Consider the following 26,705-nt stretch of genomic DNA (forward strand, 5'->3'; position numbering starts at 1 on the left):
ATTTAACAGACTACAGTATAGGGTAAATATAACTTTTCTATGCACTGAGAAACCACAGAATTCGTGTGATTCTCTTTATCGCGATATTCGTTTTACTGCAGTGGTCTGGAACCTGCGCAATGTCTCTGAGGTCTGCCTGAACTCACATCCTCACGGTAGCCCACCGGGAGTATTAACTACTTGCCGCCGGGGAATTCACAACTCCAGGATGTTTTTCATTTGCTCACAGGGTTATTGGAAGTTATTATGATGGATTCAATCAGCTTACCGATAATTAACTCATACACAGGCTTATCAAACAGCTCTGATCCCTTTAGCTTCCATCTAACCACACATACACACAAACACAAGGCCTTCACAAATATAATTGGAAACTTATAAAGGAACCAGGGACAGCCTTCTCAATGGTCACAGCTAAGCACATGACTGAAGTGGCACATGTGTCAAAGCTGTGAAGAGGCTCTATGGTACCACCAGCTGCTTCGGAGTCCACATTTTCAAGCCACAAGAGGTGCATTTACGTATCGTGCCTGCTTCAAAATACCAGACTAAAGAGCATGAGGTGTGGATAACACCTGAGCGCTTTTTGGAAATCACACAAAATTGCAGCAACCATAGAGCCCCAAGAGCAGGAAAACATTTGGAAACTTTATTTAAAGCTCTATGAAATATAAAGAAAGGTCCAGAGTGAGATTTCTTGGAGTTTATGAATATTTATTATAATACATTCTTGAAAACAATCAAAAAATTAAGTACAATAGAAATAGGAAACAGATTTATAAGAGTCAGTCATATATTTACATTATGCAAATTGCAGTTAAAGACCTATAACCAGAATATTGTTAAATGCCAAAAAAAAGGCAGAGGAGAGGGCTGCTGATATTTGGACATTTTCTTAAAACTGGCAAATGATATTTTCAGAGTTTTTTGACAATCTGTTTCCCAAGGAGTGCACATCCTGTTACTTTCACTAACCTTGTGCCAGCTGGAGTCGCAAATTCAAGGCAATGTCAAAGGCCTGGGGTTATCATAGTCCCTTTGTTCAACCAGGGCTTGACCTGACAGGAATAGGAGATGTCCTGAACCTTGATCAGAAAGCTCTCACACACAGCTCAGCCACTCCCAGCCCTGGAGCAAGGAGGCGGCTTCGCCAACATGCCCAAAACTCCCAGACAGCTAGCTAAGCACATTCGTGTCTCAGGATTAGTAACAAGAGAAGCGTTAACAACAGTCTACATGGTGAATAACGTTCCCCAGTCAAGGAGGTCACCTTGGGCTTTGTGACACCCATCAAACAGGGCATCCTCTGACTACAAACCCCAGATGGACATGCGGTGTTTAGGGCAAAAGTCCATCTCCAGGGGAGCTGGAGAGCTGAAGGAGGCCCCTTTGCAAATTGTAGTTAAAGACCCATAACCCCAAACTTTCACCAGACACCACAACATTGAAAGAGGGCTAACTCACTGAGGGTTTGTTTTTTTAATTTCTTATTAGGAAAGCAATATATGGGAATTGTAGGAAATCTGTAAAACACATTAAAGTATAATAAAGGAGTAAATTTCTAAATAGGATTGAATTTGAATTGGGACTCCCTTGAGGTCAGAGACGAGGAGTTTGCTTCCAGCTCACTGGTGGCCTGGGCTCCAGGTGGACTGATAGGCTGGAACGCTCTCCAACCTCACACTGCTCACTGCCAACAGCCCCAGACCCCTGCCCTATATGCAGCTGAGCACGGCCATCCACGTGCGCTCAGAGCACTCACTCCAAGAAGCTGAAATTGGTCAAAAGCAGGCTCTTCATAATGCAGAGGGAGAATAAATGAGTTACAGATTACATAAATTTCACCACCAGAAACAAAACCCCACCGGATAATCACCTTGCAAAAATCCCCTACCCTACACCAGCTGACCATCAGAGGCCTCATTTCCTCACCTATCCGGCAGGGATAAGAATGGTCCCTGTGCTTTGCAGGGCTGCGGTGACACTCCAACAAAAGGGCTCCACCTTGTGCATACAATGTCATTAATAAGAACAGTAAGTGTTACCCTTAAAAGCAGCTCTGAGTACTGTCACTATGGGCAAGAAGGTGTCTGGTGTCTTCAATACAACAATCAATATGTGTGTCAATAAACAGAAATGATAATGCCTTACCAGATCTCTAAAAGCTGAAAATAAATCAGTTCTGCCTTGATGTCCTTCTAAGTCCAGCCGAAGAGTACAACCATCATTTCTGAGGTGTTTGATTCCATTTGTTGTAAACAAATCAGAATCCTTGTTTATTAAATTGATTAATAGCTACCAACCTGTCTTTGTGTCCTGGGGATTAACCAAGACCAAGATTTTATGTTGAGGTTCATCACAGTGCACAGTGCAAAAGCAAACAGACGAAGCTTCAAGTTTAACCTGAAAAAATAGTAAAATCACCATTTTGTTCTGTTACCACAGTAAGGGCACAAGAAATTGCTTAACAATTAAATTAGCACAATATTCACTGAAAGAACACTGTTGCACAGAAGTTAATTTGACAGGACAGGGCTTCCCTGATGGCGAAGTGATTAAGAATCTGCCTGCCAATGCAGGGAACACGGGTTCAAGCCCTGGTCCAGGAAGATCCCACATGCCGCAGAGCAACTAAGCCCGTGCACCACAACTACTGAGCCTACGCTCTAGAGCCCACGAGCCACAACTACTAAAGCTCGCGTGCCTAGAGCCCGTGCTCCGCAACAAGAGAAGCCACCGCGATGAGAAGCCCGAGCACCACAATGGAGACCCAACACAGCCAAAACTAAAGTAAATAAAAATAAATAAATTTTTTTAAAAAATTGACAGGATGGAGGCAACATGAAAATGGAAACCTTACCCACTCTGAGCTAAACACGAGGGCAATCTGACAACGGCCCTTCCTCTATCTCCCACCCAGCAAACCTGCTCTTCCCCTTGCTCACCTGTCTGTCTATCCAAGTAATGACTGAACATTTCCTCAGCTGACCCCCTTGCGGTCTCTGCTTCCATTCACTTCCTGCCCCAGCAGCCTTCCCCACCCGAATCCCCGTCGGGCCTCCGCCTGCCAAAGCAGAAGGCCACATCCCAACCTCAGGCTGCACCTGCCAAGCCAACCTCAACTGTCCCCCTGCAGCCACTCTACGCAAACAGCCTAGACAAGCCTGCGTCCACCCGCAATGCCACTCAGGCTGCCTGCTGCCCTGGCTCGGATCCCTGCAAGCAGCCTCAAGAAACCCACACCCTCTCTGGGCCCTGTAGTCTCAGCTCTGGCTCTGAGGCAGCCCCGGGGTGAAGATCCTCAGTGCCCAGCACCTGTTTGCTCATGACCACAAGGAATACCAAGCAGCACATGCGGGGTCTCTGATGCTGGGCTGCCCCAGAGCCTTCTCTCAAGCACCCACTTGCCAAGTTCTGTTCCCGGCCATCGAACCCACTGGCCTCAGCTCCCAAAGCAAAAGGACAACACGCTCCACTCCGAAGTCTGTTTTGAAAACCGAGGAGAGTGTAAGAAAATGAGAAAAGGACGTGTCGGCTGAGTGAGGCAGGCAGGCTGCTTGTAAAAGTTTACAGCAGGCCTCCGTGGTTTCAGAGAATCGTTTCTTAACAAATCCTGAGACCCATAAACATCTTGGTGGCTCCCAGTCTTCAAGTCACCTTAACGAAGAGTCCCCAGCTGGCTCTCCGTGGTGGCGACATGAAGCACAGTTCACCCATCAGACGGCCACTACAAGGCCATTAAAAACAATATGTAAAAAGCATTGTATCAACATGGAAAGATGCTTATTATAGACAATATTGTACTCCAAGTGTGATCTGAATGTTAAAAAAGCATGCCCAGAAATAAAATCCAATGGAAACACATCAAAATGTTCATAGCAATTAACATGGGTGATTTTATTTTCTCTGTCCTTGTCTACAGTTCCCAAATAGTATCCCCTGAGCATATACTGTTCTATAACCAAGAAAAATCAGTAAGTATTATTGTATTTTAAATATGATAAGACAATTTCAAGACTGAAAACAGAGTTAATTATGAAAAGACAAGACTTTGAGGAGGACCAGAGTGATGTGGTGTGACACATCCTTGTCTTTTTTGTTTGTTTAAAAAAACTTCTCTGGTTTCAAAAAGAAAAGTTAAATTTGCTAAAAGCAATGAGGAGGTCCATCATCACCGCAACTCAGACTATTTCAAAACCTGCTAAATGGTAGGAAACTGCTACTATTTCTTAATTAATTGTTAAAATCGTAGGAAACCAAACGATTACTTTCAGGACTCTTTTTTTAGAAGGGGGAGAAGCAAATAGGTAGAAAGACATTTCAGCATTTCTATCACATTAAAACAACTTAATTTTAGTAACTGTCTTATTTTATTATGTTTTTGCTAATAACACTAAAATTATTCCCTCTGTGAGCATACTACATATTGGGGGGTTTTGTTGTTGTTAAATGACGTAATCCATAAATAAATGTGAAATAAAATCAGATAGATGACTGAAACTGCACCCTAAAGTACTTCAGCGCTAACTCTTGTATTTCACCACACTTCTCAGATTACCTAGCATTCCCCCCGACTCCGTCCAACAACCCTGCAGCCCACCAGCCCCGCAGTCCCCCAAGAGTAAGCCCCTAGCCTTGACTGAGAGCTTGCTTGCTTTCTGGTTTAGCTGTCACTAGGGGGCGCTGAAAGCGTGTGAGTACAGCCACCTCCCTCGGCAGATCAACAATAAGTAATCACCCATGGGAGCTGGATTCTTCCAGGAGTTGATTACAAACTAGCATCTCCAAAATCTCAAGGAAGCCACACTATATAAACTGTACAAGCCATTGTTTTAATTAACTCTGGATCAACTTCAATACAGCAAAATAAAACCCTGTCTTCCTCAACCAACTTTGCCTGCCAGAGAGCAATGATTTCTGTTATGAGTGAAATCTTATTCGTATAAAACAAGAAAATTTTGCCTCTTTCAACAGATCAGCCTCAAATCTGAAAAAAAAAGGTAACAAATTTAGATACAGCCCAAGATTCACATATTCTTTTTATTTACTTCAGGGGAGGGGGGAAGGCCTTAAAAACAACACAATTATTAAATTTCACCCACAGTCCCACTGTCCTAACAAATAGTTTTCATTTCTGTTTTCTTCCAGTCCATTGAATTCAAAATTCAATCTTATCATTGCTAAAAATCGTAATTGATATAACTTCATTCCCAGTCAGAAACTTTTAGGACTAAGTCAAACCTTAGAGACTAAAGGTCAGTCAATCCCCTCACTTACAAATGGGAAAACTGAGGTCAGTCAGGCAATACACACAGCATCTCATTTAATCCTCATAACAACAATATGAAGTAAGCACTGTTATTGTCCCAACTTCTGAGATGAGAATAGCAAGAGCAGAGAGGTAAAGACGCTTGCTCAAGGTCACACAGCTATTAAGTGGTAGGCATGGGATTCACAGCAGGCTATTTGGCTGACTGCTTTATAGAACTGGACTTATCCTCAAGACCTCAGAATCCCAATCCAGGATTCCTTTTGCTTCTCAAAGTGGAATTATTCTAGTATTCACTCCAGAAGGATTTTTTTTAATCTGTAATGCTCTTTCACTAACATTCTCCTTTTTAATAATTTAGATTTTACAGAACTCTCCACCAATGAGGAAGATCACACATACCTGCTCCCCAGTGGGAAGAGAGATAACCTCTGGTGAGGGCCATGCTCCTTCCCCAAGAGTGGCACAGTAAGCCAGAGCCGCTTCCCGATGCCCAGCAGGGTCATCTTCCAAAATATCCACTGGGTAAATGCCTGCTAGGGGAAAAAGAAGGCAAGAAATGACATGAGCTTTACTCTCTCATTGAAATAAAAGTCACTTATTTCTTGAATATGAAAAGAAAAAAGCAGCCAATTGAAACTTGCTTTAAAAATTATGTTCACCTATTTTTTTTTAAGTGAAAAAGAAAAGAGCAGTGTAGCAGCAGGAACCAAAAGAAAATTGAGGACATTCCTGATGGTGGGGTTGGCACCAACCCTAAGGAGACATGAGGTTCAATGTGAACCCTCTTAGACCACTGCAGAAACTTCCTTTCATACCCCCTATCAAATGGTTTCCCAAGTATTTTCTAGTAGTGTCCGCCACCGCGGCCACATGTACAAACAGGTACCCTGAGAGCTGACCCCAGCTGCTTAGAACCTTGCTAACTTTGACAAAATCCAGCCTGAGTTTTTAGTTTGCCAGCTTACATTTGCCACGAAGTTAAGATTTGTCAATTCTTCTCCTTTAATTGGACTGCTTTATTGTAAGAGAGTTTAAACGTACTAGTTAGTATGAACTATAAAACTACATGTGTAAACCGACATGGCCATTCACAGATAGACTATTTTTTTTTAATTAATTTTTGTAAGTGAAATAGGGAGCATTTTCTTTTTTCTTTAATTTTATTTATTTATTTTATTTATGGCTGTGTTGGGTCTTCGTTTCTGTGCGAGGGCTTTCTCTAGTTGCGGCAAGCGGGGGGGCCACTCTTCATCGCGGTGCGCGGGCCTCTCACTATCGCGGCCTCTCTTGTTGCGGAGCACGGGCTCCAGACGCGCAGGCTCAGTAGTTGTGGCTCACGGGCTTAGTTGCTCCGCGGCATGTGGGATCTTCCCCGACCAGGGCTCGAACCCGCGTCCCCTGCATTGGCAGGCAGACTCTCAACCACTGCGCCACCAGGGAAGCCCCACAGATAGACTATTGCACAGATTAATTTGCAAGTTATCTCCCAGCTCTACTCAGCATCTCTTTCTTAACAGCGCACTTTTAGAGGAAAATTATATCCTCGAATAATCATACAAATTGAGAGCATCCAGTTCAGCTTGGAAATGGCAGTTGGTTTTCCCTTGAGATGCTGGCTCATCTCTGGCTGGCACATCCCTAAGTGGGAGGGGGCTCTGTAGCTTCTGCCCTTCCGTGGTCCCCTCCTCTGATGCATTTCTGGGCCTCCTATGGTGGGAAGGGTGCCAAAGCAGCTGTCTTCTCCCCCTCCCCCTCCTCCCCTCCCCCTCCCCCCTCCCTCCCTCTCCTCCTCCTCCCCCCTCCCCCTCCTCCCCTCCCCCTCCCCCTCCCTCTCCTCCCCCTCCCCCCTCCCTCCCTCTCCTCCCCCTCCCCCCTCCCTCCCTCTCCTCCCCCTCCCCCCTCCCTCTCCTCCTCCTCCCCCCCTCCTCCTCGTCCCCCCCCTCCTCCTCATCCCCCCCTCCTCCTCCTCGTCCCCCCCTCCTCCTCCTCTGCCTCCTCAAGGAAGATAAGCCTGCGCATAAACACCCACTGAAATATCAGCTTCCTACTTTCTCTCAGAATCTCCATTCCTTCTGCAGTCACTTTTCAGGGAACAGAGACTGCTCCTAGCAGCAAAAAGTTTCATGTCTCCAGTTCACCAAGCTTGCCTATGCTGAATTTTACTGCTGTTGATCGGGGGCAGTGCTCATAGAAAACAGAGGATGTCAAGAGCAGGGGTGGACTAGGCCTCAGTCCTGCATGAGCCCCTCCCCCTGCCCCTGACTTTTCATGGTGAAAACGTCACCAGCACACAGAGTGGCAAAGAGATGAGTAAATACACTCTCCCGCTATTCAATTTTTTAAGTATTTATTTGAGTGTGAAATGCATACCAAAAAATTACAACTATAAATGCACTGATTAAAATGTTTCAAATAAAGACATGAAAAATTAACAGTCCATTCAGTGACAATGAACAGTCAATGATGAACTCGGGGGTCTCTTTCTAAACAAGGTTGTGCCTCTAGGTAGCAGGGATATTCTGCTGTTCAAGGCACACACTTGTGGTGTGTGTGTGCATGTGTGTTTTCTCTCTATACACACACATTCAAGGAAGCCCAGGCTCCTTCTCACTGTGATGGGCCAGGAAGACCCCAGCAACTGATCAGACACAGCCCTCAAGCTGAACCTCTACGCCCTCCCTACTCCTTACTGGGCCCTCCAGGCATACAGCTCAAAGCCGATGGATCCAAGACAAGCCAGATGGTTCCTTGCTCAGGGACCACTTCAAACCTGCCACCAAACCCTCAGCCTGCATCATCTCTCTCCAATCGTCCTGATGCTCTCAGTTCAAGGCCTCAGCATCTCACAATAACCTCTGGCCTCACCCCTTTCCACCCATCCTTCCTCCATCTGTCACCAATAAAAATATTGTAGCTATTCCCTGGCCCCAGGTGCCAGCAGGTTGCTGAGTGCTCCACACCTCTTATTTCACTGAGTCCAGCCTAACTCCAATTTACAGATGAGAAAACTGAGGCCTGAAGAGGAGACCATTTGGCTAGTCAGTGGCAACACCAGGGCATGAAGGTCCATCTGATTTCAGAATGTGTAAAACACTCAGATAATGTTAGTGACCCCATCCAGACAGTCTCCTCTACCAAGCCTCGAAGGCCCTTTACAATCCCATGCCCCCTTCCTCTGCAGCACCCCTACTCCCCAGCTCCTTCTGCCTTGCCATCTTCAAGGCCCATCTCAAACTCTAGCACACCCAGGGGCCTTCCTGGAGCCCCAAAAGGCAAGGGTTCTGTGGGTTACTGAGTCCCGTGTTCGAATCCAGCTTGGCTTAGGATGGGAATTGATACACCTTGGCCACTTCCCCTGTGCTGCAGGGCCTTACTCACCTGAACTCGGCCTTTCACATTGGTCAGCAGGTGAGGCAGCCTCACCCCACCAGGAACGTGAAGACTCCCTCCAGGCACACTTGAGTTCTTGTTCTCTCCTCTCCTGGCCCCAACACCCCTCGCCAACAAAGGCCTCTCCCTATGTCTTTCTCATCCTGAGCACTTCGGAAATGTGGGTGGTTGTTTAGCTGAGCTCTCTGTTCAAACTGCTATTCATCCAGTTGGTCTAGTGGCTTCCCACAGGTATGAAAAAAGATTCAGTGCACGTTCAAATAAATTAAGAAAAACATACTGGGAAGTGGGCTGCTTCAGCCCTAGGGCACCTGACTCATGCTGCATGATTCTCCCATGAAAGCAACTTCAATAGCTACCTTTTCTCCAGACGCCCCCAGGAATGCCATCTTAAGGAGCAAGTAAAAATCCCACCTGGACTTTTACTCTCTGGCGCTGGCCCTGTGTCTTGGGACAGATATTTGTCAGAGGCAAGCCTTCAGTCCACTCCAGTGAGGTTGAGGGCTGACTGACAAGCCTTATCAATGACCCCCCACCACACACACACACACACACACACACACACACACACACAAGCTGAGACCTCTGGTGACAGGGGACTGGGAGGACAGCGTAATCGTCCACGTTTTGCGGAGGGGCACAGGGCAGGGTACCTCACCCAAGACCACTGGGCCTAGGGGCCTCTGCCTGGTTCCCCCAGAGGCTGCCACAGCTTGCCTGGCATTGGCTCTGGCCGAGTGTGGTCAGAAGAAATGCAGTGAATGTATTTTGCTCCTTGTACACCATGAAATCATCTCCCTGGCCGGGTATGCTGCTGGAGCTGTGAGAGCCCCTCAAAGAACCTGACGGACAGTATCCCCAGGGCACCCTGGCCCCTCAGGGCTCTCCTGCCTTGCAGCCCAGGGGCGGGTCCCTGGGGGTCTTCTCAACAGAAGCCCAGCAGAATCCATCAGCCCGATAGCGTGAGCATGGGGGCTGCATCAGGCCTGCCTCTGGGGATAAATTAACCCTCCACGAAAAGGAATTTCCAAAGATCTCTTAAAGGTTCCCTTTTAAAACCTTTAAGCTGGGCCAGACCCCTGCACCCCAGGGAACGGGCCCCCCAAGCTGGCCAGGGACAGGAGGAGTATGCTCCAGCCTTTGGGGTTTTAATTCCTTCTCTTCTCTCTGGGGAAACTGCCCCATCAGAAAAGTTCGGGCCAACTCCTTACACGGAAAATGTTTGCGTTAGCGTTCTGGAAAACTGGGTGGGAGTGAAAAAAAAAGGGAGCTGCTTAAGGCAGGAGAGGGGAGGGGGCATCCAATGCTGGTTGGCAAGGGAGACCCCCTCCCCAACCCAGGACGGACACACACACACACACACACACACACACACACACACACACAGAGACACACACAAGACCCCGCCTCCATTGCAGAGAGGAAAGAAGCCCCGCCCCCGCCCCGCCCCGCCCACCCGCCAACCACAAGGGCACATTTGGGCCTTGCAGAGGGGCCCTCGGGAAGTAAACAAGTCTGGGGCGTCTTCTGCACGCGCCGGAGGCCAGCCTGGCCGCCGAGCTGCTGATGGAAGGCAGACTCGGGCAGGAGCTTCCAGATGTGAAATGCTAACAGGCTTTAATGGTTTGAACCCAACAGGAAATATTTTTCCAAAGCCAAAAGAATGTAATCTTTTCAGTACAATGCAAAATGCTTTTATGAAAAACGGCACACAGTTGAAATGATAATTCATTGCAGACAGTAAAGAAACTGAAATCCCCCAACGAACCCCGATTTTAAGAATTCACTTTAAGGATAAGTTGGTTGTGGTCACCCGAAAAACAAAAGCAGAGGTCTATCTTAAAGCATTCTTCCAGGGAAAATGCTGAAATCATTCAGGATCTTTGTACCAAATCTTGAGTTTCCAGGGTACAGAATTTTTTTATTTTTGCTTTTCTTTTTCACATAAGCTATCTGGTTGTTTTCTTCACAAAGTAATTTGCTTCTAAAAGGAAATTATTAGAAGAAGGAATCCTTATTATAGAAGAAATATGCTGAGGAGGGTTAAGCGCCTAATTCTGAGCTTAGCAGAGAGCTTGGAGCCTAGTTTCTAACCGGAGAGAGGGCATCAGACAAGAAGTATCTGAACCCAGGTGTTTTGCACACCCACGGTGGTACGGTAGTGCCTAAAGGGAGATTTCCAAACGCCACCTCAATGGCTCAGAATTCAGCACCAGAAATTCATCAGGGTCCCTGATTTCCAGTGAGGCACGCACTTCAAAGCTGCCTGCTTTAAGAAAATTCAGTATTCACAAATGCAAACTTCATCCTGACCCTCCAAAGCATTCACCACAGGATGCCTTAAAACTGAGAACTATCTTAAAGTATGATTACATTTAATTTTTTTTTTTAAGAGCGCCAAAGAATCCAAGGTTCCTGACTTCCCTTGTATCATGCATTTTCACACATATATTCTGTGGAACACTAGCTTCACAAGATATGCTGTGGAAGGAGGTTTCTGAGGTCAGCAAGTTTGGAAAAGGGGACCTGCTGTGACGCTCAGAGCTCACTGCTGGGGGTTCTATGTGCCTATCAGCAATCTGGACATTTAGAAACCCTGCAGCAATGAGATTTGATTAATCCAGCATTTATTTCCCAAACTTATTTAACTAGGGACCCCCGTCCCAGAACACTGATGGACAGATGACAAACAATATCTTAAAGAAGAGTGCTTTGACATAATGTCAGGGCAAAAGGACCCATCACTATCAGACAGATAACAAACATGCAAATACCTGGAGCTCAAGGACCACAGGCAAGGGGGCCGTGGTGTCAGCAGAACAATCCTCCACATAGAGGAGGAGAGAACAGAAGGTGAAGCAAATACACACTTGGATATTTTTGTTGGTTTTTGAAGAGCATCTGATTGCCAAAATATTCTTAGCAAAGAATTGAAAAAAATGTTGGAAGACAGAATGTAGAAAATGTTAGAATTTCTGAGCAGATGAGCAAAGTTGTCAGGGAACGGAGGAAGCGCTGGGAGAGGTCTGCAGGTGGTGGCAGGGTAGGTTTCTTTACTGGTAACTGACAGGGAGCCTGTTGCTCTGTTATCACAGATTTAGTACTGGCCAACTTGCAACTTGTCATTGCCTTGGCTGAGAATAAATCACTTGTCCCAAATCTAAGATGGTAAAATATGCAGATGACTTTGTGTGCCACCCACACAAAGATTTATGTAATCCTAATTGCTTTTAATATGAAGGTCTCATAATCTGAGCATTGGTGCATCTTACCCTTAGGCAAATGATACAAAGATTAAACTATTTTTCCCCCTGAATCATTCAAAAGGATATGAAGTGGGTCTGAAACATACTGTTCCTTTTGCATTCAAAGAGGTGTCATATTTGGGGACAAATGTGGAGCCCTATTTGGGGCAGACAGGAGGAAACAGCATCTCAAATGTCTGCTTCCTCATGAATGGTAACAGAAGAGGGGTCCTCATCTGATACAGCTGCAGGAAGCTCTGGCCTGCCTTGAACTTGAACTCCTCCACCCCATGTGGTCATCATTACGGTGCCCTATTTGTCTAACCTTTACCAGAAGGAAGAGAGCTTTGGCACATACTCAGAAGTACATGGAGAGCCTGACTCTTTGTATCCTGAATTTAACTGACCAGGAACTTGTAAAAATATCAAATCCCAGTGTCAGTAACACCACCACAAGATGTGGTGGTCCTTAAGCTGGTGGGAAAAGGCTGGGCGGGGTGGGGGGGGCAGTTGACCAGCAAGGAAGCAGAGCCCTAAACCACACAGCACACGAGAGGAAGAAAAATAACTCATCACCATGTTTTACCCATTAGTCACAGAATAACATTTCTCAGAACTTACCCAAAAACTGTGGTTGTTAATAGACTTTATAAACTTTCATCCAGAAATCACATCCCTATATGTCCATCTATTACACTGCTAACAATAATATTTCTAAAGAGGACAAAAATTAGGTCTCTATCTGGCATGCTCAGCCCTGTGCAAAGCAACAAGGAGAGCTGAAAGTAGACTAGTCCTCAGTCTCCATGACCCAATTCTAGATTAAGCTGGTGCCCCCTGTTTAAGCACTCAGCCTCATCACCCGGACTACCCCACATGGAGAATGAATGGAGAAGAATGGGATTACCTTAAACCTAGACAATGAGTCGCTTAGGGAAAGTGTAGTCACTTCCCAATATCTAGAAATGTGTTGAGAAAACTACATTTTATAAGGGCACTGGTCTCTTCTGGGTAAAACTGAAAAGTAGATGAAGAAGTACCTGCCGAATAGAAATATTTGCATCCATGTTAGTACCAGCCCAGTTTTAAACTGAAGGCATATAAAAGAAAGTTAACATTCTGCCTTCTGTGGATAAACAAAGTTTCTCAAGTACTAGTTGGGAGAGAAAGCATTAGAAAAATAGTGATACGTTCTCACATTAAAATGTACCCTTTTATACCTTACATTTGTACAGTATTTTCCAGATAACAAAAGGGCTGTCACACTTCCTCGTTTGTTTGAAACTTACATCAACCCTTTGAAGTCAAGAAAGAACAAAGAACTGACCCCATTTTTCAGAAGTGGAAACATTCTCAAAAATGGAAAGTTAGTAATGGGGCTGAGATTCAAACCCAGATCTTGAGATTTCCAGAAGTACTTTCACCAATTTGTGTACTTACTAATTTATATTGTGTCAAGGACCACACATTGTGTACCAGCACCAAAAGGCAGCTAGTGCTCAGTATAGTACTGTTTAAATTACCTGCCTTTTTAAGGCTGAATAATACTCCATTATATATATACATACATGCCATTTTGCTTATCCATTCATCTGTTGATGTTCACTTGGATTGCTTCCACCTTTTGGCTATTGTGAATAATGCTGCCATGAATATAGATCTAGAAATATCTCTTCTAGTCCCTGCTTTCACGTCTTTTGGGGATATACCCAGAAGTGGAAATGCTGGGTCATACGGTAGTTCTACGTTTAATTTTTTGAAGAATTGCCATACCCTACAGTGGCTGCACCATTTTACACCAGCAATGCACAAAGGTTCCAATTTCTCCACATTCTCACCCAACACTTGTCATTTTCTGCTTTTTCTGATAACAGCCATCCAAATGGATGTGAAGTGGTATCTCACTGTGGTTTTGATTTGTATTTCCCTAATGGTTAGTGATGTTGAGCATCTTTTCACGTGCTTACTGGCCATTTGTGTGTCTTTGGAGAAATGTCTATTAACTCTTTTGCCCACATATTCATAACTTTTAACAACTACTTTGAAAGCCTGTAAGAATTAGAATGACATGAATTCACAAAGAGATAAGTGGCAAGGCTGATGTGGTCTAAATGGGCTACCTACACAGGATTCATCACAGCAGCTGCATCACAGGGCAATGATGCCACCTCTGCCCACTGTCCATCTGAGCCACACTCCCAAGAAAGAGGCAGAAGCTGGGAGGTGGCAGCAGTGAAAAGAGGACAGACTGAGTGCGCATTGTCATTTGTACTTTAAGGCTTGGAGGAAAAAAACTACTTTTTAAAAAATATATATATATATTTTTTAAATAATAATAGTAGTAATAGTAAAATATAATAATAGTAGTAATAGTACTGTAGTGGTGGTGGTGGTGGTGGTGGTAGTAGTAGTAGTAGTAGTAGTAGTAGTAGTAATACCCTGAGGCTTCTATGATACCTGCTCCCAGGGTCCCTGCCCAAGGGTGACCTCAGCTTAGACCAAGGTCTTCCTGATACCCTATGGTCCTGGAAAGAGGTCTCATCAGACCCTGATCACATTCAATACCAACACCACAGCAAAGGTTTGAAAAAACTTTCTGCTATAAAGCTATTTTATAAATGTATAATATAAAACAATCATGGTCATCATTTAGGAACTTTCCTACTATTGCCAGAGACTGTGCTAAGTGCTAGTCGATACAGTGGTGAAAAAGCAGAAGTGGCCTCTGCTCTTATAGAACTTACCGCCTGGGCGGGAGACATAAAAACAGTTAATACCCCCATGGCATGGAGGGAGGCGAGTGACAAGGGAGGTGGGAGACAGGACAGGATGACCAGCGAAGGTCTCTCTAAGGAGGTAACCTTTAAGCAGAAGGACTGAAGAATAAAATGTTCGCCTCATGCAGAGCAAGATCAAGAGCCACCCAGACTGAAGGTACAGCCCCTGCTGGAGGAAGAAAGGAGCGGAGGGAGTCCAAGCGCTCACGGGTGGCCAGTGTGCCTGCAGCATGGCTGGCCAAGAGGAGAAGGGCAAGGTCACAGGAAGCAGGCAGACAGGGGCTGGAGTAATAGGATGCTGGCCAAGTTCCAACTTCAGGTTTCAAGAAGAATGCAGTAGGAGGATGCTGAAGGGTCCCCAGCAGGGCATGATAACTGGAGTGTGTGTTTACTGCCTCCTCCAGATCACACTGCAACAGGAATCCGAACCAGGGGCAGTGCAAGTTGAGTCAAGTGATGATGATGGCTTAGGCTAATGGTGGCAGTTTAGATGATGAGAAGGAGATGGCAGGCTTGAGCTAGATGTTAGCAGTGGACACGGCAGAACCTGCTGCTAGATGGATGTGTGGGGTGAGGGGCCAAGCTGACTTTCTACTTTAACCCCTCCACTTCATATAAGTCAATGAAATTCAACTAGTAGCTTTCATATTGTGACATTTATAAACTAACATTGGAAACAGTCTAATTTCTGTTAAGATCCCAGGTCTTTCCAAAGGGGGAAATTGATGAACCTGCCAACAGAAGAATAAGATGTACATTATTCAAAAATACGATTTTCCTTGAGGTATTACAAACTGAACCAGAATAAAAACACAGATGAAGCACCCACAAAATGATGCCACCTCATCAGACCTCCCCAACATCAGGCCACATAGAGAATGAGGTTTGGGCACGAGGGCAAGAGCTTTGGGGTCATTCAGACCTGATTTCAAAAATCTCTAACATATGATGAAATAAACTGCCACAAAAGAGCACAAACTATAGACTCAGACCCATTAAGACTGCAGATATTGAAATTATCTAATACAGAAGATAGAGATATGAAATATGTTTAAAGAACTTTAAATAGGGAATATAAAGGGCCAAGATTTTTTAAATTGCCCAATAACATTCTAGGGGGAAAGAAAGTAGAGCTTCTAGAAATTTATGTTTGAAATAGCCAATGAACAGAAAAATAGATCTGAAGAAATTACCCAGAAATGCAGCACAGAAAGACAGAACAAGTGGAAAACATGAAAGGCAGGTTAAGAGAGATGGAGAGTAGAATGATAAGGTCTACCAACAATGTAATTGAAGTTCCAGAAGGAGAAAAAATAGTAAGGAAGAGTCAAGATTTGATGAAATTTGTTTGAAATTTTTCCAGAATTAATGAAAGACACCTGTCCTCTGACTTTGGGATCCCAACCAACCCCAAAGGAGGAAAAATAAAGAAAACTCCCCTCCTAAACACACTGTGGTCAAGCTGCAAAACAACAAATATTGGGTTGGCCAAAAAGTTCCTTCAGTTTTTAAATAAAAATAAAAGACACATTTTTCATTTTCACCAAGAAATGTATTGAACAACCTATACACCGTTTTGTTCCACTACCTTCTGCCATTTTTCAGGCAACTTCATAAGTCCATCTTTCCAAAATTTTTTATCTTTTTGAGCAAAGAACTGTTCCAGGTGCCTTTTACAGTCTTCCAGGGAATTGAAACTTTTTCCATTAAGAGAATTTTGTAAAAACCGAAATAAATGGAAATCTAAAGGTGCAGTGTCTGGTGAATACAGCGGATGAATCAGAACTTCCCAGCCAAGCTGTAACAGTTTTTGCCTGGTCATCAAAGAAACATGTGGTCTTGCGTTATCCTGATGGAAGATTATGCATTTTCTTTTGACTAATTCCAGATGCTTTTCATCAAGTGCTGATTTCAGTTGGTCTACTTGGGAGCAGTACTTGTTGGAATCAATCATTTGGTTTTCCAGAAGGAGCTCATAATAGAGGACTCCCTTCCAATCCCACCATATACACAACATCATCTTCTTTGGATGAAGACCGACCTTTGGTGTGGTTGATGGTGGTTCATTTCGCTTGCCCCACAGTCTCTTCCATTCCACGGTTATTGTACAGTATCCACTTTTCATCGCCCGTCACAATTTGTTTTAAAAACCGGAATGCTTTCGTTACATTTAAGTAGAGAATCACATGTGGAAGTACTGTCAAGAAGGTTTTTTTCCGCTTAACTTATGTGGAACCCAAACATCAAAGCCATTAACATAACCAGGCTGGTGCAAATGATTTTCAATGCTTGATTTGGATATTTTGAGTATGTCAGCTATCTCCCGCATGGTATAATGTTGATTGTTCTCAATTAATGTCTCGATTTGATCACTATCGACTTCAATTGATCTACCCGACTGTGGAGCATTGTCCAGTGAGAAATTTCCAGCACAAAACTTCACCAACCACTTTTGACACGTTCAATCAGTTACAGCACCTTCTCCATACACTGCACAAATCTTTTTTTGTGTTTCAGTTGCTTTTTTACCTTTCTTGAAATAATAAAGCATAATATGCTGAAAATGTTGCTTTTTTTCTTCCATCTTCAATATGAAAATGTCTATACAAAAATTCACCAATTTTGATAAGTTTTTTTAAATGCATGCTGGTACCACAGCTGTCACAATACAATCTAACAAAATTGTTTCAAATGAAGTTAAAGCCAACTAAGTGCTACTAGAGCCATCTTATGGAAAAAACTGAATGAACCTTTTCACCAACCCAATACAAAAAGATGACCACGAAAGCAGCCAGAAGGGAAAGACACATCCTCCCAATAGAAGGACAGCTTCATTGACAGCTGCCTTCTCAAAAGCAACTATGGAAGCCAGGAGACAATGGAAGAACATTTTTAAAGTGGGAAAGGAAAATAACTTTCACCCTCCATCCAGCAGAAGTAACTTCCAACAATGTGAGTGAAATAAAAAACATTTTAGAAAAATAAAACCTGAGTTTACTACCAGCAGATCCTCCCTAATGTTATTTCTAAAGGATGCCTATTATCAAGGGAAAGGAAATTGACCTCAAAAGGAAATCAGTCAAGAAGGAATGGGAGGGACTTCCCTCATGGCTCAGTGGTTAAGCAATGCAGGGGACATGGGTTCGAGCCCTGGTCCGGGAAGATCCCACATGCCGCGGATCAACTAGGCCCGTGCGCCACAACTACTGAGCCTGTGCTCTAGAGCCCATGAGCCACAACTACTGAGCCCGCGTGCCACAACTACTGCAGCCCGCGTACTTAGAGCCTGTGCTCCACAACAAAGAGAAGCCACTGTAAATGAGAGGCCCGCACACCGCAACAAAGAGTAGCCCCCGCTCACCACAACTAAAGAAAGCCCATGCACAAAAACGAAGACCCAACATAGCCAAAAATTAAATAAATAAATTTATTTTTAAAAAAAAGGAGAAGAAGGAATGGGAGCAAAGAAAATGAGAAACATGTGCATAAAAGCCAAGCCAAAGCTGACCATACAAAACAAAAACTTCTAATTTAAGGAGATTAAAAAAAAAAAATCATAATAGAACTAAGGTGTTACATAACACATAGCACAGAAATTGGGAAGGAAGTAATTTGAGTGAAGGCATTTCAAGGCCCTTATATGATTCCAGAGAAAGTTTAAAACTAATTAATTTCAGAATTAATTAGAATTAACATGCACATTAAAATGTCTAAGTTAGCCCCTAAAAGAATAGAAATATAGATATTAAATTTCAAAATAGGAGAGAGAAAAAAATGGAATTAGGGCCAGGGTGGGGGAAATCTCAATTTAAAAAAAGGCAAGAAATGAAAACAAGATGATCTGTCAGTATTCATATTTAATTCTTATGATTAAAAACATATTCATCAAATTTCACAATTTGTATGGAACCACAAAAGACCCCGAATAGCCAAACCAATCTTGAGACACAAAAACAGAGCAGGAGGAATCAGGCTCTCTGACTTCAGACTATACTACAAAGCTACAGTAATCAAGACAGTATGGTACTGGCACAAAAACAGAAATATAGATCAATGGAACAGGATAGAAAGCCCAGAGATAAACCCACGCACATATGGTCACCTTATCTTTGATGAAGGAGACAAGAATATACAATGGAGAAAAGACAGCCTCTTCAATAAGTGGTGCTGGGAAACCTGGACAGCTACATGTAAAAGAATGAAATTAGAACACCTGCTAACACCATACACAAAAATAAACTCAAAATGGAGTAAAGACCTAAATGTAAGTCCAGACACTATAAAACTCTTAGAGGAAAACATAGGCAGAACACTCTATGACATAAATCACAGTAAGATCCTTTTTGACTCACCTCCTAGAGAAATGGAAATAAAAACAAAAATAAAGAAATGGGACCTAAGGAAACTTAAAAGCTTTTGCACAGCAAAGGAAACCATAAACAAGATGAAAAGAATGGGAGAAACCTCAGAATGAGAGAAGATATTTGCCAAAGGAGCAATGGACAAAGGATTAATCTCCAAAATATACAAGCAGCTCATGCAGCTCAATATCAAAAAAAAAAACAACCCAATCCAAAAATGGGTGGAAGACCTAAATAGACATTTCTCCAAAGAAGATATACAGATTGCCAACAAACACATGAAAGGATGCTCAACATCACTAATCATTAGAGAAATGCAAATCAAAACTACAATGAGCTATCACCTCACACCAGTCAGAATGGCCATCATCAAAAAATCTACAAACAATAAATGCTGGAGAAGGTGTGGAGAAAAGGGAACACTCTTGCACTGTTGGTGGGAATGCAAATTGATACAGCCACTATGGAGCACAGTATGGAAATTCTTTAAAAACATAAAAATAGAACTACCATATGACTTAGCAATCCCACTACTGGGCATATACCCTGAGAAAACCATAATTCAAAAAGAGTCATGTACCACAATGTTCATTGCAGCTCTACTTACAATAGCCAGGACATGGAAGCAACCTAAGTGTCCATCGACAGATGAATGGATAAAGAAGATGTGGCACATATACACAATAGAATATTACTCAGCCATAAAAAGAAACAAAATTGAGTTATTTGTAGTGAGGTGGATGGACCTAGAGTCTGTCACACAGAGTGAAGTAAGTCAGAAAGAGAAAAACAAATACCGTATGCTAACACATATATATGGAATCTAAAAAAAAAAAAAAAAAAAAAAAAAAAAAAAAAAAACATGGCTCTGAAGAACCTAAGGGCAGGACAGGAATAAAAATGCAGACATAGAGAATGGGCTTGAGGACAGGGGGAGGCGGAAGGGTAAACTGGGACGAAGTGAGAGAGTGGCATGGACATATATACACTACCAAATGTAAAATCGATAGCTAGTGGGAAGCAGCCGCATAGCACAGGGAGATCAGCTCAGTGCTTTGTGTCCACCTAGAGGGGTGGGATAGGGAGCGTGGGAGGGAGACGCAAGAGGGAGGAGATATGGAGATATATGTATATATATAGCTGATTCACTTTGTTATACACAGAAACTAACACACAATTGTAAAGCAATTATACTCCAGTAAAGATGTTAAAAATATATATATATATTTGCCAACAAGTAACTAGACTATGCTTTTGCACAAGGACAGATTTTTATTAGTGTTTTGACCAAGCATTTTTGAATATCTTAATAATATTTTTACTCAATTATCATGTATTCTGAAGAAACACAGAGCAATTCTTTTCCTTCTGCATAGCTTACAAAAATGTTTTTCCAGGACGTTCTAATAGCCCAAACGTGGGCAACACACATGCATTAAAGAAATCACTTGCTGGAAAACATAAAGGTCAAAATGAACAACCAAGTATAATTCACTGTTTGAGCCTATATGCCTCTCCCCACATACATACACTCACCAACCCTGGTCCACTAAGCAGCATTTCACAGAGCACAGTGGGTGGGGAGACAGCACTGTGAGCAGAAGTCTCTGCAATGATGGCATCCCCACAACTTTGACTTCTCAAGCACTTACCACTGAATGAAACACTCAGGGACTCCAATTAGGGGTTATTTCAGCAAAATGCACTGAGTAAATGAATACAGCTTTCTCTCTGTCAGTGGAACTTGCGAGTAGTGGTTAGAGACTCGGTTTCCAAGAAAAACACATTTGTCTTAATTTCTGCAAGACAAGGAAACCAAGCAGTCTAGGAGGGTTTGGGCCTTGGGAGCCCCCAACACACACATGGACAGAAGCTTCCCCTCTGCCCTCCCCGGGAGCCCCCAGCCCTCAGCCTCAGGCCATTCCCAGTGGCCCCCGTGGCTGCCCAGATTCGGAGGAGCAAAGAAGCATCGAAATGATTCTGTGCCTCGACAGATAATAGGCACTGGTTTAAGCAGGAAGCGAAGCCACTGCCTGGGCACAGGGCATGCAAAGGGTCTGCTGCGAAAGGGTTCCCAGTGGTCCAAAGAAGCAGGGAGAGAGACATGCCTGGATTTCAACAGACAGTGGCCTTTGGATACACATGCTGTGCGTCCCACCCCCACTGAAGCTTGCTGATCATCGGCCTTGGAAAAGGAAACACCCACAACAGAGGATGGGTGCACTAAAAGGCATGGAATTTGTAAACCACAGCTGTTACATCCTAACAAACGTTATTCAAAGGCCCTGGACCTTCAGTTGCTACTGACAGTCACTTAACCCCCACAATAACCCTGACTTTAAAAGTCACGTGACACCAGGGGCATCTGACCAACAAGTGTGCTTGAATTTTGCCCTAAAATTGCTTTCTATACCACACAACACAGCAGAAAACACAGCCCTTTTCTATAATCCTCTGTTTGGAATTTCCCAGAGCTGAGCTACAAATAAGAATGTCATCAGAGGAGCCAGGAGCCAGCTGCTGTCAGGAACTCAGCTAAGGCCAGTCAGCCGGTCACCAGACTAGGGTTTCAAAGGTCAGAAAGACAACACCTCAGTGCCCACTCCCTTCCCACTGCCCAGCCCGAGTCCTGGACGCCTGGTCATTCACTCCATCCTGCCAGGCCACGGCAGGAGCCGGAGGTCAGGACACCAGCCATCTCTGGCCTGGCCTAGTATAGCAGAGATCCCTGTTTAATACAGACATAATACACCCCTTGATGTCTAGAGATGGGGGTGAATGACGACCATCTATAGGATGGATTCCATTATATGGCAAAGAATCACAACCAACAGACAGGGGACATACAAAATGCCCAGGCCATTAGGAGGACCCACTGAGGACCAGGCCTTCCCAAGAAGAGTGGGACCCCTAGAAAGACATTCCCCAGGGGATGGGCTGACCAGTGGCACTCATCCCAAGGGTGGCAGGCCAGCTTGAATCACCCCACATCCTAAAACACACAATCTGCAAAATCCTCCCAGCAACCCTTCCTGTAGCCAAGGAACCAACAAAGGTCTTCACCAGCACCTGAAAGGAAATGATTCCTCCATCCAAAGCTCACAGGGCTCCGACCATGTGCCACCAGTGAGCAGGGCACTAGGACAGAAAGATCAGTAAGGGTCCTGCCCTCAGTAGGATTACAGTCTGGTTACAGTGACAGGAAGTAGCTGACAAACTTCATGGCCGAGTGGAGTTTTTAGAGACCATCTTATCCTTTCCCCTCCCTCCTGATGAAGGAATGGAGACTCACCTGGGGCACAAAAGCACTTAGTGACAGGAGTCCTAGTGCCCAGCCCAGCCCTCTGTCATAACCCCAGTGAGGCCCTGCCCCTCAGGAGCTGAGATTCCCCCAAGTTGCCAGGTCCCTGTTCCTCCAAGAGGACACTTCTACACCTTGAACTAGAGAAGATCCAAAATGGCTGATAAATATTTGATTTTTTTTTTTTTGAAGTGTTATGTTAACATGAGGTCATCTCTGAGGAGCTAGCTCATGGATTATCACCTTCCTGAGCCTCCACTTCGGTTTGGGGCAGGGGGAAGGGGGGCGCGGACATCACCCTCATTATAAGTCCCTTTCTCTGGGGAGTCAGACCACCACCACCAATCACCCCCCAATTGAAATCCCAGCACTACCACTTACTAGCCAGGTGATCTTAGGCAAGTTACTATATCTCTGTGCCTCAGCTTCCTCACCAGTAAAATGGGATAATAATAGTATCTACATTTACTATTTACTATGAGGATCAATTAAGGTAATGCTTAGAAAGGGTTTAGAGCAATACTTGACAGGCAGAAAAGTGCTCCTAAGGGTTAGTTTACTAAAAGTGTCTTCAAGTCTCCTCCACCAAAAACGCAAGGGAAAATCCACCTCCCCACACTCATACCACTACCTTAAGCTCAGCCTTCTCCCTCTTCTTGTCCCTGAAACATCAGCTATGCTTGACCCCCTTCAGGGTCATGTGACATGCCGACCCCCTTCCCTTCTGGCCTCTCCCTGACCCTCTTTCTGAGCCCATGCAGTCAGCACCTGCCTAGGCCTCCCTCAGCCCCAGGCCCTGCCCCCATGGGCTTCTTTTCTTTTCAGTCTCTCCTCCTTGGGTCTCAACATCAGGTTCTCAGAGCTTCTCCCTCCCTGAGCCTTTGGGCTGTGCCCTCAGCTCCTCCCCACCTCCCATCTCCCAGGAGATGCCCTCGCCATGCCTCCATCTGCTCTGCTCCTTCCACTCAGTAAAAGGGGTCCCCAATAGAGCCCCAAAAGGGCCAGCACTGGCCTTTCTAGATTCCTCCTCTGCTCCAGAGTCAGTGTTTCTGACGAACTCTTCAGTGTCTCCAACGGGAAGCTACTGAAACATTTTGAAGTCACTGTGTTTAGACTGCATCATGTTTTCCCCCTCCCAGAGTCAGTTTCTTTAGTGGCATCACCACTGTCCCAACCCAAGCTTTGGAGTCATCCGGATTTTCCTCCTTGCTTGCTAGCTTTCCTGTCTATAAAGCTCTGCTTGTATTACCACTGCAAACTGTCTGGCCCTAACTTTTCAAAATTGGAACACTAAACTGACTTCCTAAATGGAGATCATAAAACAGGTAATTCTCACAGACGCTTCCATTTGCTGTGTAAACAGAAGCAGGGGGGTGGGTGCAAAATAAAGGGCCTTCTCTGAGTCTACTCAAAATTTCACAAGGGGCCCAGTAGTCCGCTCTGATGAACACAAGGTCTCATCTAATCCTTATGAGGCAGGTCAAGACCTTATTTTATAGATGAGGGAACTTCAAGGTAAAGGATGAGAGGAGTAACAGAACTGGGTCGTGTCTGACTTTCTTCTTCCTTTCTACTATACTCCAAGCTGAAATGACAGCAACTGATGGTCTGGTGGAACCTAAGACAGTCTTCAGTATCAGGAAAATTAAAAATACATACAGACTCAGAGAGAGAGAGAGAGAGAATGTGTGTGTGGCCCTGGGGTATGTTTTGAATTATTGAGGGTACCCCCGCCCAGACACACCAATATTGAGGAACCTCATCTAGATACAGAGGCAACTCCCACGGGAATGTCATGTGCCCTTTCCCTACCTTTTGGTGCTAGAACTAAGTGGGGATCGGGACACAGCCTTACCTGAAAGCACAATTCTCAGTTTCATGCTTCCTTGCTGAAAGAAAAAGGATTCCCACGTAGGCATGGTTGGCTGAAGCCCTTTTTGGAAATGGGCTATCAAAGCTCAGGCATCGATTCAGCTATGTAAAACTCCCATCCATTAGGATCTAGCACATGTGGAAATGATTAATGTGCAACTGCTGTGTGTCATCTGGGCCATCAGCAACCATGAAAGCCACAGCAAACGCCGACATAAATACAGGAAAATCCTGAAACCGTTTAGGCCAACTACACTTTTCCAGAAGATGAAATTACCATTACTTTTCCCATTAAAACAGAGTAAAGCTGGGTAGAATAAGCACAGCTCTAAGGCACTAGTTGGGAGGAACTTTCTGACTCATGGTACCACTCTGAGGGGGAGGGGAAGGGAGAAAGCTAAACTGAGCAGCTTTGTGTGCAGACCAGCTAAGTGTTTAAAATATATGAGATATTTCTGTACAGTAAGTCCCGAAGTGGGCAAAGTCTTCTCCGTTTTGCAGGTGAGAAAGGTGATAGCAAAAGAGCAAGTCACTTTTTCTTCTTGCCCCAGTTCTCAAACAATAAACTGGCAACAGCACCCACTATTAACCAACTTTCCAGAAACGACCACAGAAAAATAAAAATCGAAATAGTACTTCTCCCTCTAAAACTAGAGACAAAACCCTTTCTCAATCCCTAGACCAATGAAAACTTTGACGAGGAATGTAACTAATTCATACAAGTGGCAGTGGCCACCTTCTCTCCTTAACTCCCTCACTTGAAATCGGGAAAAACAACTCAAAGTCACAGTTTTTGAATGCAGATCACAATAACAAGTAATCCGCCGTCGTTGGCTTCTAATAAAAGGCAGAGGAGCCTCTGTAAGATTGAGTTTTTCCTTAGAGATGAGTGGTGGGAGAAAGTGGCCAATCTGCGGTTTGACCGCACGTGGGCGCAGGGCTCTAGCGAGGGCCCTACTGGACGTGAGCACCCAGCCAAGGGGCCCTACGTGCCGCGGGTCCCCGGGGGAACAAAGGAAAGATGCAGGAGGGAAGAGGCACTTTCTCGGCATCAAACGCCCCTATGCCTGCTCCCATCCAAATACTCCTTCCTTTGCAGGACTGGTGGAAACTCTTTCGGGGTTTTGTCCCACGTGCTTTCAAATTCAGAAGTCTCACGGTTTCACCCGGTTCTCCGGAGAGGGGGCAGGCAAGGGACGTGAGGGAGGTGGCGGGCTCCCGGGCGCGCCCGCAAACCCAGGCTCCCCGGCTGGCCTGCAGGGCCCGGGGCGGCACGCCCGCCGCGCACCGGGCCGGGGGCCAGAACTGGCAGTCCCCGAACAGGGGCAACAGGGGCACCCGCCGTCCCCCGAGCTGCTTTACTGAACCCTCCCCACCGTGCGCTTCCCATTTCACAGACAAGACCACCAAGGCTAAGGGAAGGCAGGGAGTTCGCCAGGCCAGGCCAGCTGGTCCCGGTTGCCGGGGGCCCTAGGGACGGCCGGGAGGGCGGTGACCGAGACCCCTCGGGGGTTGCCCCTCCCGGGGGTGGTCTCGCCCCTGACATCCCGGGCCGCCCACTATCTCGTTCCCTGGCGGCAACAGGTGCGCGGCTCGCGGCGCCTTGGCGCCGATTCCGGGGGAAGTTTCCCTGGCCGCGGCGCGCTATTTACAGTCTCATTTTGCAGCGCGGGGGCCCGGAGCGTTCAGGCCAGCCCAGCCATTGAAACCCGACACGTGGGGTGGGGCCCGCGCGGCTGACCGCGAGGGAAGCGGGCAGGCTCCGGGCCGGCCTGGCCCCAGCTCCCCTTACCTGCAGTCCGGCCCGCGGCCTCCGCCTCCATGCTCCCGCTTTCTGGGCACCCAGCCCCGCCCCGCCCCTCTGCCCCGCCCGCTGCCCCGCCCCGCCCCGGCCCCCTCCTCCAGGAATGGCCCTGCACCAGCAGCGCGGCTGCCCAGCCCGCGCCCCGGTGTTTTCCCTGCCCCGCCTCCCCCGCCCCGAGCGCCGGGGTCTCCGCCCTGCGGTCGTCGCTAGCGACCCCTGCTCCCTGTAGACAGTTTCCAAAGCGAGCTCACCACTTCCGATGAGTAGTTAGTATTTCTCTTACTACTCCTGTTGGAAGAGAAGCTATTCGCAGCCCGACGCCCTAGCCAACGCCCCTCGGCCTGGCACCCCACTCTCTACGCCCCTTCCCACTTCCTTCTATTATTTCTGTTTCTATGGGCAAGAATCGCTTGTATTATCCCTTTTCGAAAACGTATACAGTTGAAAACTAGCTCAAAGACAACGAATGGCCCCCATAACGCAGGGCCCCCAGTAATCTTTTCTGCCCATTTTTTCAGTCTTTTCAGTTTTTTTCCTAACAACTGTAAAGTGCTTTTTCTGATAACTAATACCTTTTTTTATTAAATGTTCAAGCTTTTACTCACTTGAAGTAGCAAAATTCAATGAGAAGCAATTGTTTCTCTACTATTTCTTTTTGGCCTGTTTCAAGGTGTTTTTTACAG

At 45.4% G+C, this 26,705-nt stretch overlaps 1 protein-coding gene across 1 annotated transcript in view; it reads right to left on the reverse strand.

The window, feature by feature from the left end:
* FAM169B (Protein) overlaps positions 1–26,049 on the reverse strand; it is an 85,767-nt gene extending 59,718 nt beyond the window's left edge. The window contains 3 exon segments of the mRNA XM_057541881.1: positions 2,304–2,403; positions 5,672–5,805; positions 26,011–26,049. Coding sequence (XP_057397864.1) covers positions 2,304–2,403; positions 5,672–5,805; positions 26,011–26,041 — 265 coding nt within the window. The 5' untranslated portion in view covers positions 26,042–26,049.
* Between the last annotated feature and the right edge of the window lie 656 nt (positions 26,050–26,705).

This window comes from Balaenoptera acutorostrata, chromosome 3, assembly GCF_949987535.1.
Source record: "Balaenoptera acutorostrata chromosome 3, mBalAcu1.1, whole genome shotgun sequence".
Classification (NCBI taxonomy): domain Eukaryota; kingdom Metazoa; phylum Chordata; class Mammalia; order Artiodactyla; family Balaenopteridae; genus Balaenoptera; species Balaenoptera acutorostrata.